This window comes from Phascolarctos cinereus, unplaced genomic scaffold, assembly GCF_003287225.1.
Source record: "Phascolarctos cinereus isolate Bilbo 61053 unplaced genomic scaffold, phaCin_HiC Scaffold_4;HRSCAF=312, whole genome shotgun sequence".
Taxonomy (NCBI): domain Eukaryota; kingdom Metazoa; phylum Chordata; class Mammalia; order Diprotodontia; family Phascolarctidae; genus Phascolarctos; species Phascolarctos cinereus.
This window is the reverse complement of record NW_027555847.1, coordinates 618,218,681-618,233,831: the sequence shown is the minus strand read 5'-3', so window position 1 is coordinate 618,233,831 and position 15,151 is coordinate 618,218,681. Positions and strand designations below refer to the sequence as shown.

The 15,151-nt window shown below is 39.6% G+C and overlaps 1 protein-coding gene across 6 annotated transcripts in view; it reads left to right on the top strand.

Annotated features, from left to right (window-relative positions):
- ENPP2 (ectonucleotide pyrophosphatase/phosphodiesterase 2) overlaps nt 1-15,151 on the top strand; it is a 190,918-nt gene that overhangs the window by 57,378 nt on the left and 118,389 nt on the right. For all 6 annotated transcript variants that reach the window (XM_078153710.1, XM_078153709.1, XM_020975540.2 and 3 more), the window contains exon 3: nt 3,965-4,120. In XM_078153710.1, the coding sequence (XP_078009836.1) occupies nt 3,965-4,120 (156 nt within the window). The remainder of the gene's footprint in view (nt 1-3,964; nt 4,121-15,151) is intronic.

Genomic DNA, 15,151 nt, shown 5'->3' with positions numbered 1-15,151 from the left:
ATTATTTTGAAATTCTTTTTATTTTTTAAACCATATCAGACCTGTGATTGTGACTTCATTGATGTAGGGCAGAGGTCTTAAACATGAGGCCCCTTTTGCAGCTACAATACTTCCAAGTGCTGCCTGAATCAGATTAAAATGTAATTACATTTTAAAATATTTAGCAAGATAAGTAAAAGTGTAATAGAACATACATAATGTTAATATGTGATTTTCTAAGTCGATATGTGCCTGCAGGGATTTTTAAGTGTTTAGTGGCTCGGTTTATGTTTGAGTTTGAATACCACAGGCATAGGGTACCCTCAATGCAGCAATTCCCTTTACTAAAGTTGATTGGGGCTTGTTTTGCAACTTATGGTCCAAGAGAGTTGCTCGGGGCACTGAAAGGTTAAGGTTAAGCACTGTGTGTCTGAGAACTCTAACTCAGGCCTTTTTGATTTTGAAGCTAGCTCTTCATGCAGTATCCCATGCTGCCTTTCATTTTAGGAATAAAGTTCTATTTAGCTATTTCAGAGAGTATTTTCCACACAACTACCTTTCCTGTCAATAGACTGAGAACAACAAAAATAAGTCTTATGAGTTTTATCCAGTCATAGCTTTTTTAAATAGCCAAATTATGACTCCACGAAAAATATGGAGCATTATAGAAATTGGAAAAGTTGTTGTTCCTATTGTTTTCACAAACCTGTGTGGGAGTGAGGATTTGCAGCATTTCTTTTCAAATAAATGGTTCTGGTTGTAACGTAACCTGCCACTTAAAAAATACACGAGATCATTAAAATTTGAATGTCTATTTAATGCAGAGACTTTTGCCAGGTCCTCATGACCAATCCCATTGGTCTATCACTTATTTCTGACCTGCTTTCTTAACATCATCTTTCACCATATCACTAGGAGGGGGTGTTGGGGTTAAATACTAGAATTTAAATGATTCTATAAAGTAGGAATTATGAGATATTTGTACAGCAAATAAATTATGAGAAATTTCTAAGCATTCATCACATATCTTGTTAGCTTATGGAACTCAAGGTCTATATAAGTCGAAAACAGGTTTAAAGGGTAGAAGATCCAGAATGAAGATAAGTTCCCCGATTGCCCATAAAAGTAGGGGCTGGGATAAAAACTGGACCGCAATGCTCTCGGTCCAGTCTGAGAGTAGCTGCGCCAATCTAGAAGTAGGACAGCTAAAGGATTGTTACCCCTGACTCATTCCTATAGGTGAGAGATGGGGCAGGAACTGGTCATTGGGAAGTGGGAAAGGTTGTGGATGGAGTTCCTTTCTGCTGTCACTTCTTTGATGCTTGAATGGATAACAGCTCAAACTACTTAAGACTGGTAGACATAGCATGAAAATGGTAGGAGGACTTTGGAAAGAAGGCTGCAAAGGTGCTGGGCTGTTGTATTCATCTCTCTCCACCTCTACTCTTCACCTTGGTCAGCTGAATGCTAGCCAGTTATAAGGCACTTTTCAGAGTAGCTTCATTATAGCAGGAGATAGTACCTCTTGCCAAGGCTGATCCTAATTTAACGATGTTGTTTATTTTTGTGAGTTGTTGAAATTTAGAATTTTTTTTTTTTTTGCAGTAAAGTTGCACTGGTCATACAAATTGGGGGAGAGGGAACTAGTTAAGGAAATAGTGATCATTTGAAAGTTTTAAAGTTGTTCTAAAGGCTATAGTAAGGGAACACAGTCAAAAGAGAATGATGGTATTTTGTGACATGGTTAACGTGGGAATTTGTTTTGATTGACTATACATATTTATTAAAAAGATTTTTTTCAGTGGTAGGAGAGTAGAATTGGGAAAGAGAAAATAAATACTTGTTAATTAAAAAAATTAAAATGAAAGCAAGAATGGAATGATGGCAATGGGGATTATTTTAAGAATTTTTTTTTTTGGAAAGGATCAAGGTCTGTCATTGTGATTTGTTTGACATTGGGAACTCCCAGTGAGGAAATTACCTTTATCAGTTCTGATCAGCAACTGTTCTGCAATTCATAGTCTGAGAGAGTTGTGAGAGACACTGCCAGGTTAAGTGATAATAGGAACAAAAAAAACCAAAAAAGGTACCAATGTGCTTCGTAAAACTAAGCCCCCAATAGTATGAACAATTAATCCCCTGAAGTGAATTTCTACTATTCAAAGTTATAATTATATAAAATAAGGTCATTGATTCCAGCTCAATGGAAATATGCAGTAAAATTTGAACACTATGATCACTTCAGGGGGTTTGTTATTTGTACTGTGCAGCAACTACCTGTAGCATGGTTTAAGAATGGAAAGGGAGAGGGGCAGTTAGGTGGGGCAGTAGATAGAGCACTAGCCCTGGAGTCAGGATGACCTCAGACACATAATATTTCCTAGCTGTGTGACTGTGGGCAAGTCACTGAACTCTAATTGCCTCATCAAAAAAAAAAAAAAAGAATGGAAAAGGAGAGAAATATAAGAAAAGGAGAGAACAAATAAGCTTCAACTGTGCTAGGTGAGTCTAGATCCTGTATGATTAGTCATTGAGTATATGTATGTGTGTGTGTGTGTATATATATATATGTATATATGTACACACATATGTATATACATATATATCTATATCTATATTTGTAATAAGTATTTTTATGTATCTGGTTCACTAGCCTGAGTAATAAGCAGAATTTGTTGAAGGAATATAAGAATGGCACTACCTGATGTATTCTCTCAGAAGTAGATTATTATTGGTTTTCTATGAGGAAAAAAAGGTAGTTCTTTAAAAAAATTAGTGTTAAATTTCATCTCTTTCTTTGTTGTATTTATTTTCAATTTGTCATTTTCCTCTTTCTCATGGCTTATTACAATTGAGCATATTCTATCAATAGATGCCTCAAAGTATAAATACTTGTAGGTCAAATATATCTCAGCACTGGAGACCTGAAATTTTCCTGCTGAAATAGAGCATTTTAGCATTTCATGGCAAATCAAGCATCAGTCTTTTTGCACCTTATCATCTTTCTCTTTGTTTAATTTAATGGAGCTGGCTGTAGTTATTAAGAAGAGCCAGAGTGGGTGCCCCTAGGCCTAGAAGCTTCAGGGTATGCAGACAAATTGTTTGATACAACCTAGAAACATCTCCTAGCCTAGAAATGGGCAATTTTTTTTTCTACTTGGAAAATTGAGTCTTCTGATCCACAAAATTGTCGATTGTTACATTCATGATTTCTCAACTTGATGTTTTGTCCAGCTATACATGTAGCTCTTCACTGAAATTTTTTCAGTCAGTGGCAGTCATTTTAAAAAAAAATTTCTGTTTTTTGTCAAACATCTCGTGTTCTTTGCCAAATTGAATCTCCAAATTATTCAGTCTTTAGCCACAGCATATTATGATGAAAAGTCTTTTACTGCGACTTTGGTTCCTGCTTCTGCTCTAGATATAGACATAGAATATTTGACATATTAAAACTAGAAGGAACCTCAGGAGGCTTCTAGTCCAACCGCCTCAGGCCAGATGTTTTCTGTTTTCTCTATTCCAACCTTGCCCTCCCTCTCCTTTTGCTGCTCCCCCCTCCTCCATTAAAAACTTACCACTTAAATCACAAGTCTTTAATTGGCTCAAATTAGTATTCTTCATTTTGTTTTGTTTTGTATATATTACATATGTCTGTTTTGCTCTATTTCATATATGAAGATGGTGTTATTTACCATTGTGTGTGTATACCTTGAGCTCCCAATTGGAGGTAATGAATAGGTACTAGCGGCTTCTATTCATTGTCTTTTTTGGTCCCTATTTTAATAAGAGGCACTCACTTAAGACTGCTAGCTGAGATTCTGGATTTTCTCTATGACAATGGAAAGAATAAAACAGTTCATCTATGTAGGCATTGAAATAGTGATGTCAGTGTCATAAGTATGGGGCATTAAGGTTCATTATGAATTAGCACTTGCTGGTCACGGGTGACATGATACCAACCACTCTTATCTCTTATTCTACACAGTCCTTGCAGATGCTCCCAGGACCAATACTTCTAATTCCTGCAAGGGCAGATGCTTTGAACTCCAAGAGCGTGAGGACATGGATTGTCAGTGTGACAACTTATGCAAAAGTTATGGTAGCTGCTGCCAAGATTTTGATGAACACTGTTTAAAGACAGGTACAGTAACGGCTGTTTTCTCTTTCTGGTACTGACTCTCACCAGTAATGAATGGGTTAAAACTTGCTGCTGCTTTCCCTCCCACCCTCCTGTTTTGGCTTAGCTAAACTGGGCACCTGGGTGATACCATGTATTACTGTCCTTTGAATGATGCTGTGATGGTAATTATTATCTGTGTGTTCCAATTTGGCTAAAAAACTTGAGTCTGATCAATAATTTGTCCTTATCATATCTTGCAAATGTTGCTGCCTTGGTTGGGTTTTGAGGCTACTGGTGACTTGCCTTTTAGATTCAATCTCCTTTAATGCCTTTGCTTAAAGAGAAGAAAACCAGTTTCTGATTGCTGGTGTGTTTATTTCTTCACCGTAGATCTTAGCATACAGCCAGCTCACATTATTTAAGTTACATTTTGGTTTTCTTGTCTCTCTATCTTATCTTGATTCCATTATTGCCACTTGACTGAAGGCTTGTTGAGGGCAGGTACTCTTTTACTTAAGTCTTTGTATCCTCAGTACCTAGAGCAAAGTTAGGCACAGAGTAGGTACTTAGGAAGTGCTTGCTGACTGACTTATTCCAACTTATCACATATACAGTAAAGGTTTGGTTATCCTATTGACATCTAGTCTGCATGGAGTAGACAGTTACCCCAGAATCCTGTTATTCATGGCAGCCTAACCTGTGCTGTCACTGGATGTATTCAATTGTATGGGTTGTTTCTCTAGGGCAGAAGGGAAGACTTTGGTATTCTTCAACCCTATCATGTTCCAGGTTATCATTCGAAAGCATTCCTCTGTAAAAAAAAGATCTTCATCTTTTTTCTTTTAAAAAAAAAAGTTCTCACTTCCAGGAACCAAGATGGTGGAATAAGCAGTAAATAGCCATAACTCTCCCATATCCACCTCCAAACAACCATAAGGTAGCACCCCAAAACAAATTCCGCAAGAGTAGAACCAGCAAAAAAGATAGAGTGAAACAATCTTTGAGCCCAAGAAACTTGGAAGATCAGCAAGAAAGGTCTGTCTCATTCAGGTAAAAAGAGAACATAGTCCAGGACAGGAAGTATCCCAGCAAGCCCCATCTCAGCAAACAGTGGGAGATCTTGAGCCCCACTGTGGCCACCCACATGCCTCAGTGTAGCCAGGGGAATGGGCAGACTTCAGGTCCAAGAACTACCAGGTGCTTCAGCATAGCCCTGGGCAAACAGGCAGCTTATAGTGGCCAGACCCCCATGTGCTTCATTGTAGCCAAGGGAAAATGCAGAAACACGGCACCAGCCTCAGCATATGCAAGACACTAGCACCGGGGCCCCAGCTCAGCACCAGGTATGCTGCCAGACCTTATGGCCTCCAGCAGTGCCAACCCTGCCCCAAGCCCTCAGCACAGCACTAGACATGAGGATCCCCTTTGGGCCTCAGGGCAACATCACTGCAGCACCAGGTAGACAGCCAAAGCCCGCAGCCCCTGGTGCAAGAAACCTGAGACAGTGACCCTTCCACTCCAGGAGCTGAGCTCAAATTTAAAAGAAAGGAAAAAGACCAAAAAAGATTAGCAACAACAACAACAATGACCAAAAGAATCAGACCATGGAAAGTTATTATGGTGACAGGGAAAATCAAGACAAACTCAGAAGAGAACAATAATGTCAAAATACCTATGGGCAAAACCCCAAAGAAAAATGGGAAGTGGTCTCAAGCCCAGAAAGAGCTCATGGAAGAACTCAAAAAGGAGCTTGCAAATCACATAAGAGAGGTAGAAATGGGAAAAGAAATGAGAGTGATGCAAGAGAATCATGAAAAAAGAGTCAATAGCTTGGAAAAAGAAAACAAAAAGTTCTCTGCTTAAAAAGTAGAATTGGCCAAATGGAAAAGGAGATACAAAAATTCACCAAAGAAAACAACTCATCAAAAACAACAATTGGCCAAATAGAAAAGGAAGTGCAAAAGCTAACTGAAGAAAACAACTTCTCAAAAGTTAAAATTGGGCAAGTGGAAGCTAATGACTTTATGCGACATCAAGAATCAATCAGACAAATTCAAAAGAATAAAAAAAAAATAGAAAATGTAAGATACCTCATTGGAAAAACGGCTGACCTGGAAAATAGATCCAGGACAGGCAATGTCACAATTATTGGACTACCTTAAAGCCATAATTAAAAGGAGGACCTGGACAGTATCTTTCAAGAATTGTCAAGAAAAACTACCCTAATATCCTGGAACTAGAGGGCAAAATACACAGTGAAAGCATCTATTGATCACCTGAGGAAAGATATCCCAAAATACAAACTCCAAGGAACATTATAGCCAAATTACAGAACTATCAGGTCAAGGAAAATGTACTACAAGTGGTAAGGAAGAAACAATTCAAATATCAGGGAGTCACAATCAGGAATGTACAGGACTGAGCAGCTATAATATTAAAGGATTGGAGGTCATGGAACATGGAACATAGCAAGGGAGCTATGACTGCAACCAAGAATCACCTACCTAGTGAAATTAAGCACAATACTTCTAGGGAAACAATGGTCATTCAATGAAATAGAAATTTCAAGCTTTTATAAGGAGAAGACCAGAATTGAGAAAAAAATTTGATCTCCAATTCTAAAAAGCAGCCTAAAAAGGGAAAAGAAAACATAATGAATTCAATGGAGCCGAACTGTTTACATCCCTACATGAGAAACTGATACTTGCATTTCTTAAAAATTATACCACTAATAGTACAGCTAGAAGGAATGCACACACACACACACACAGTCACACCACACACACACACACACACACACACACACACACACACACACACTCACCCACACACCCACACATAGGGTATGAGCATAAGGCAAATTTGAGGAAATGACAGAAAAAAAGCAATTAAGGAATAAGAAAGAGTAGTACACTGGATGCAGAAGGAAGGGAGAGGTAGAATAGATTAAATCATTTCACATGAAAACCATGAAAAACCTTTTACAGTGGAGGGACAAATGGGAGGGTGGACATCACTTGAACCTTATTCTCATCAGCATTAGCTCAAAGATGGAATAATATACACAATCAGCTGAATATAGAAATCTATCTTATCCAACAGGAAAGTAAGAGTGGAGGAGATTAAGTAAAGATAGGGGAGACTGACAGAAGAGAGGGCAGCTAGGGGGTAGGTGGTAGACAGAAGCAAAACACTGTTAAGGAGGGAAAGGGTGAAAGGAGAGAGAGGACAAACAGGAGGAAAAATGGGATGGAGGGTAGCACATCACACCTATCATATTGGCTAACGTGACAAAACAGGAAAATGATAAATGTTGGAGAAGATGTGGGGAAATTGGAACACTAATGCATTGTTGGTGGAGTTGGAAGTGATGCAACCATTTTGGAGAGTGATTTGGAATTATGCCCAAAGGACTATAAAAATGTGCATACCCTTTGACCCAGCAATTGCACTTCTAGGGCTGTATCCCAAAGAGATCATAAAAATGGGAAAAGGACCCACATGTACAAAAATATTTATAGCAGATCTTTTTGTGGTGGCAAAGAATTAGAAATTGAGGGGATGCCCATCAACTGGGAATGTCTGAACAAGTTATGGTATATGGATGTAATGGAATACTATTATGCTATAAGAAATGATGAGCAGGTGGACTTCAGAAAAACCTGGAAAGACTTGCATGGACTGATGCTGAGTGAAGTGAGCAGAACCAGGAAATGTTGCACACAATAACAGCTACGTTGTGCAATGACTAACTAAAGAGCAGATCAAAAATCAGAGCTCTACAATATGTTGTTTACAAGAAACACACTTGAAGCAGAGAGACACACACACAGTGCAAAGGTAAGGGGCTGGAGCAGAATCTGTTATTCTTCACCTAAAGTAAAAAAAAAAAGTATTAGCAGTCCTGATCTCAGACAAAGCAAAAGCAAAAATAGACCTAGTTAAAAGAGATAAGGAAGGAAATTACATCTTGCTAATAGGTACCATAGACAATGAAGTAATATAAATACTAAACATATATGCACCATATATGCATCCAAACTCTTAAAGGAGAAATTAAGTTAGTTACAGGTTTGTGACCAAATAAGAGATAGAGAGCATTACAAAATATAAAATAGATAATTTTGATTATATTAAATTTAAAAGCTTTTGCACAAACAAAATCAATGCAGCCAAAATTAGAAGGAAAGCAAAAAGCTGGGAAGCAATCTTTACAGTAAGTGTCTCTTATAAAGGTCTCATTTCTCAAATATATACAGAACTGGGTCAAATTTATAAGAATACAAACCATTCCCCAGTTGATAAGTGGTCAAAGTGAACAGGCAGTTTTCAGATGAAGAAATTAAAGCCATTTATAGTTGTAAGAAAAAATGTTTTAAATCACTTTTGAATTGAGAAATGCAAATTAAAACAACTCTGAGGTACCACCTCACATCTTTTGGTTATTGGCTATCGTGACAAAAAAGAAAAATGACAAATGTTGTAGAGAATGTGGGAAAATTGGGACACTAACATACTGTTGGTGGAGTTATGAACTGATGCAACTGTTCTGGAGAGCAATATGGAATTATGCTCAAAGGACAACCAAACTGTGGCCACTCTTTGATCCAGTAATGCCACTACTAGGTCTGTATCCCAAAGAAATAAAAAATGGAGAAGGACCTACTTGCGCAAAAATATTTGTAGCAGCCCTTTTTGTGGTGGCAAAATATTAGAAACTGAGGGAATGCCCATCAATTGGGGAATGGCTGAGCAAGTTGTGGTATGTGAATGTAATTGAATATTATTGTGTAATAAGAAATGATGAACAGGCAGATTTCAGAAAAACTGGAAAGATTTGTGTGAACTGATGCAAAGTGAAATGAGCAGAACCAGGAAAACACTGTGTGATGATCAACCCTGAGTGACTCAGCTCTTCTCAGCAACACAATGATCCAAGACAAGTACGGAGGACTTGCCAAGGCAAATGCTATCTACATCTAGATAAAGAACTGATGGACTCTGAATGCAGATTGCACTTACTTTATTCTTTTTCATGTTTTTTTCCCTTTTGATCTGTTTCTTCTTTCACAATGGAAATATGTTTTACATAATAGAACATGTATAACCTATCAAATTGTCCTCCATTTTTAGAAGGGGAGAAGGGAAGGAGGGAGAAAAATTTGGAACTCAAACGTCTTATAAAAATTAATGCTAAATTTTTCTTTACATGTAATTGGGGGAAAATAAAATACTGTTAATAAAAAAACTCATGTTTTTGAGCACCATAAACAATTTTTAGCAATCTCTGAATGACAGCCCCGAGAATGGAAAGGCAGCACTTTAGCGGATGGAGTCTCTCAGATTTTCACTGGTACAGTTCCAACATGATGATTTATTTTGTGGTTCTCCCTGCTCCCACCCCCATGTTTACTGTCCTATAATCAGGGGCTGGAAAGGGACTTTAGAGAGAGTATCTAGTCAATATTTCCTGCCCCTAGGCAAGACTGTGTTCTAAGTATCTAAGAGGTAGTTCTCTATCCTATGCTGAAAACCTCCAGAAAAGGAGATTTCTACAAAATCTCTTGATTACTGGAATGGGTAATGGAACTCTGGAACAAATTAGAAAGTTCTCTCAGATACTTAACTTCATATTGTTCTAATTCCTTCTGGGCCTGTTATCACTAGAAACAGAAGACCAGCTCACCATAGCCATTCATGTTTTTTGGACAGATATCATTGTCTCCCCTACCACCTCTGATTTCTTTTTTCTAACATGCAGCAATTCAATTCAGTAGATTCTTAGAATTTCCTTACAGGGCAGATTTCCCAAACCTGTTTATCATAATTGTTGCTTTCCTTGGGGCCTTCTCCCAAGTTCCTTAGCTGTGGTACTACATAATGAATATGCTGAAAACCAAATGTAGCAATACTGGACATCATTGGTATCTACCAACAGCCTATGCCTCCTGGGAGTTGTAGTCTATTATTCCTTCTGCAGAGTGGCACAATGGATAGAGTGCTTGGCCTGGAGTCAGGAAGATCTGAGTTCAAATGTGACCTCAAACACTTACTAGCTGTGTGACCCTGGGCAAGACACTTAATTTCATTTGCCTCAGTTTCCTCATCTGTAAAATGAACTGGAGAAGGAAATGGAAAACCACTCCAGTATCTTTACCAAGAAAACCCCAAATGGAGTCATGAAGAGTTGAGTATGACTGCACAACAACCACAACTATTCCTTTATATCTTTAGTCATCTCTTGACCCTCATAAGCCATAACTTTTCTATTTTCCTGTCCAGAGAAATTTCTTCCATGCTTGGTTATCCCCGACTCCATAGTTATGGCTCCTGTAAATAAATATTTATTAGTCACCTACCATGTTCCAGGTACTGTGCCAAGCTCTGTCAATACAAAGAGAGGCAAAAGACAGCCCTTGCCCTCAAGGTGCTCAGAATCTAATGGGAGAGAGAAAAAGCAAACAAATATGTACAAAGATATAAAAGATTAATAAGAAATAATTAGCAGAAGGAAGGCACTGGAATTAAGAGGGTTTTTTGAAAGGCTTCCCACAGAAGGTGGGATTTCAGTTGGAACTTGAAGGAAGCTGGGAGGCAGAGATGAGGAGAGAGAGAATTTTAGACGTGGAGGATAGCTAGGGACAATGTCTGGAGCCACGAGATTGGATGTGTTGTTTGAAAAACCGCAAGGAAGTCATTGTCAGTAGGTCAAAGAGTACATGGCAGGGAGTAAAGTGTAAAAAGACTGGAAAAGTGGAAGAGAGACAGGTTATAAAAAGGCTTTGAATGTCAAACAGAGCATTTTGTACTTGATCCTGGAGGCAATAGGGAGCCACTGGATATTATTGAATACGGGGGTGACATAGTAGGACCAGTGCTTTAGTAAAATCAATTTTGCAGCAGAATGGAAGATAGACTGAAGTAAGAAGAGACTTGTGGCAGGCAGACCAACCAGAGGACTATTGTCACCTTTGAGTTGAAGATTATTTGCAAGTGGACACCATTGTAGATCAGGGTCAGCCTTTGGATTCCAGGCTTTGGAAGAAAGAATTCCATCCATTAGAGGTGGCTGGGAAGAAAAAGGATGAAGAAGAAGGGAAGTTATGGGTAGGGAGAATGTACACTGCATCTTGGGCCAAGTGGATCTGTAAAAACAGTGACCAAGTTTTCCTTATAGATAATGGAGAAGCTCACGGTCACCAGGAAGACAGAAGGATGTAGTTTTAGGAGGAGGGTACTACTGTCTGGAATCATTGCTTCCATCTCCGATGATGCCTTACGTCCTGAATAAGTGAGGATATAGTCATATCATTTGCCAGTGGCCTAGGGACATTCTTCTGATTGTAAAATCTGAAATAGTTTGACAGCTTCCCGTTTATTTTTCTTTAGAAAAGTTCTATTTGGAGAACACAAAGTTGATAGGCTGAAAATTAAATCACATTCTAACATAACTTTCCCTAAGATGGAGCATTAATCCTTATTTTTGTTTTCTCTAACATGACCTCTTGATAAGGTTGGACTTGGGAGTACTCAAAGTCTTCACATATAACTTGGTAGCATATTCGTCATACCACTAGGAGTATAGACCTGGGATTTTCATTGTAAATATAACAATTTTAGTGAAATGAACAGGGATTTAGGTGCTTTCTGACACTTAGGCATTTTTAAGAATGTTGTTGTTCATCCTTCATTTTTGAAAAGGACCAATGACAACAGGAGTGATGTCTTGACTTGTGAGTGAATTAGATTTAAATGAGGCAGAGTCGCACAAAGTCATTGGCCTCACTCTTCCTGAGTCATCAAAGTCCAGTGGCAGGACAAAAGTCAAGAAAACTGGTGATGACCCAGGATGCGGTGGATGACTGTGGCGTCGTCAATGCCTGACCAAGCTTTAAGCGCTCCACAGCACCTGCTTTAGCTGCCTTCATGGCCACTGGAATAAATTGTTCTCATCTGCCTACTCAGCTAGGGGAAATCTTCACGTTTGGGGTAGACATCGCTGTAACTCACCAACAGGCTTAAATGCTTGTTGGTTACCTTCAACCTGGTTTAGCCTGTGTGCTGAGACAGTTTTGCTGGGGTGTGGCCACCATGCATGCTAGAGCCACAGGAACCACAGGTGAGAGGTGGGTGAAGGTGGACACCAAAGGTGGATGAGCAGCCCTGGAAAGCGCTCAGCAAGCCCTCACCCCAGAGGTGCTAATCCTCCCTGAGCAATTAGAATGGTAACTACTAGTGCTTACATGGTATTTTATAGAGGTAGAGAGAGTGCTGAGCCTGGAGTCAGGAAGACCTGAGTTCACATGCAGACTAGCACCCTTAATAATGATATGACCCCTTACAAGTCACTTAACTGCTCTCTGCCTCAGTTTCCAAGGATTCTAATAGCACCTATGTTACAAGGTTGTTGTGAGGAAAAGGTAAGATAATGTTTTTAAAGCACTTAGCATAGTACCCGACACATAGTAGGTGCTTAATAAACGCTTCTTCCCTTTTTGCCTTCTTCCTCTTCTCTCTTCTTGTCTTTCTCCCTCCATTTCCCCCCCTCCTTCCTTCTTTTCTTTTCCTTTCCACCTTCCCTCCCTCCCTCCCTCCCTCCTGTTACAAAACTCTTCCACATATGTGTCTCATTTGAAGCAGTATAGAACAATGGAAAGAACATTGAACTTGAAGTCAGATGGCCCGCTTTCAAATTTGAGCTCTTCTCTGTGTTGCATTACGTTCTGTGAGGCATTCATTAAACCTTTCTGGACTTTGGTTTCCCTGTCTCTAAAATGAGGGGGTTGGAGTGGATGATCTCTGTGATCCCTTCTAGCTCCAAGTCTGAGATCTGTCCCTATTTGACATATGAGGAAGCTGAGACTCTGAGAGGTTTATTGATCTACACAGAATTATGTCCAGTAGTGTTCTGGTAAATATTTAACAACTGGCTTCTCCCCACCTCCCCCTCCCCCAATGTATTCAGGACACACGTTTCAATTTAACCTGTATTACTAACATTTTCTCCATCACTTTCTTAACTGTAGACAGTCAACAAAACAATAACTCACACTCTGATTTGTAGCATATGCTGATTTCTGAGGTGTCGGTGCTCACCCTGAAAATTTAACAAGCGGCTCTCACCCTAGCTGGCTCTGGCACAACCCTGATGATACTTTTTAAGTGGCTGAGCCTTAACCCAAATCTTTATCTTCTGATTCCTAAGTCTTGTGCTTTTTTCTGCGGTACCATACCTAATCAAAGCATTTCAGAGGCTGGATCATCTAATGTGTACCTGGGCGAGAGAGAGCATTGCTCATCACTGGGTCATTCAGCTTTTGCTTGAAAATCTTCAGCAAGGGGCCTCACTGCTCCAAGAGGTATCTCATTCCACTTTTGGCTAGCTCTTCCTGTTTAAAGTTTTTCCTCCTATTGAGCCAAAATCTGTGGTCTGCAGGCTTTTATGCACTGCTCCTTATTTTGCCTTCTGGGGCAAATTGGAACAAGTCTAGTCTCTTTTTGCCATGACGGCCCTTCAGAGACTTCAAACAGCTATCATGTTCCTCCCCTTTTCCTTCTCTTCTCCAGATTAAACAGTCCCAGTTCATTCAGTTTGTCTTCAATGGTAAAGTATCCAGCCATTTATCATTCTAGTCACCTTCTTCTGGATGACATTCAACTTCGGTTTATTTAAAAAAAAAATTATAAAGTACCAAGTGCAGAGTAGAAATTGGCCTCGGAATCAGCCAGACCTGAGTTCAAATGTTCCCTCTGGCACAAGCTGTATGACCCTGGGAAAGTTAGCCAGTCAAGGATTTGTTAAGTACCTACTGTGCACCAGACGCTGGGCTGAGCTTTGGGGATTTAAAAAAAAAAGGGCAAAAGACAGTCCCTGCCCTCTGAGGAGCCCACAATCAAATGGAGGATGGAGATAATCAGGAGAAGGAAGGCATTGGTATGAAGGGGGAATAGGAAAGGCTTCCTATAGAAGGTGGGATTTTGGCTGGGACTTGAAGGAAGCCAGGGAAGCCAGGAGGTGGCAATGAGAAGGGAGAGCATTCCAGACATGGGGGAGGGGCAGTAAGAATGCCTGCTGTCTGGAGGTGGCATCTCCATGCAAAGAATAACCACTCGTTGTGGGGGAGATACCAACTTTCACTGGGCCAGGGAGTCTCCTCAGGCAGCTCCCTATACCAGTGATATGACAGTCAAATCCCTACTGAGTTGTTGAAGACACTAGACTATTACACACAGAGTCAAAAGCACAACAGTCTCCATCCTCAAAGAGCTTCTATTCTTTTACAGGTAGATAGGACAGGGCCGCTAGGTGGCACCGTAGTGCATGGAACCCCAGGGCCTGGAGTCAAGAAGACTCATCTTCCTGAGATCAAATCTGGCCTTCGACACTTACTAGCTGTGTGACCCTGGGCCAGTCACTTAAACCTGTTTGCTTTAGTTTTCTTATCTATAAAATGAGCTGGAGATGGAAATGGCAAACGATTCTAGTATCTTTGCCAAGAAAACCCCAAATGAGGTCATGAAGAGTTGGACACTATAGAAAATAACAACAAGGATATATGTGCAGAGAAGTCAATATGAAGCAGTTTGAGGAGGGAGAGAGGGGCTTGATTAAAATGCAGAATATTCAAAACCTTTCTGCTCTTCTTAGAGAAGGTCTTAGGGATTGCTCTATATTTTGTATGTAAATCAAACTGCTTAAGCTTCAACAAGTCTGCACATGAAAATAGATAAGCTAAGATACACATACCATCTTAGCCTTGACATCATGACCTGATCACTACCGTTTGATCCGATGATCTTTCCATTTGCTACTTTAGAGCCATTCAAGAAAGGTAAGATTCCTCCACGCTCACCAGTGGGAATTCCGCTTTTTCAAATGAGTTTCACTTCATTCTGATGGATTATTCTTTAGAAAACAAAATGAAATGTGAATCTGACTAAGACATTCTTTACACAATCACTTGGGCCTGTGGCTAACGCAGATTTCACGAGTGGGCACAATAATGTGATGTTTTTACAGCTTCCTCTAAATATCTTGAGCTTACTCGGCTG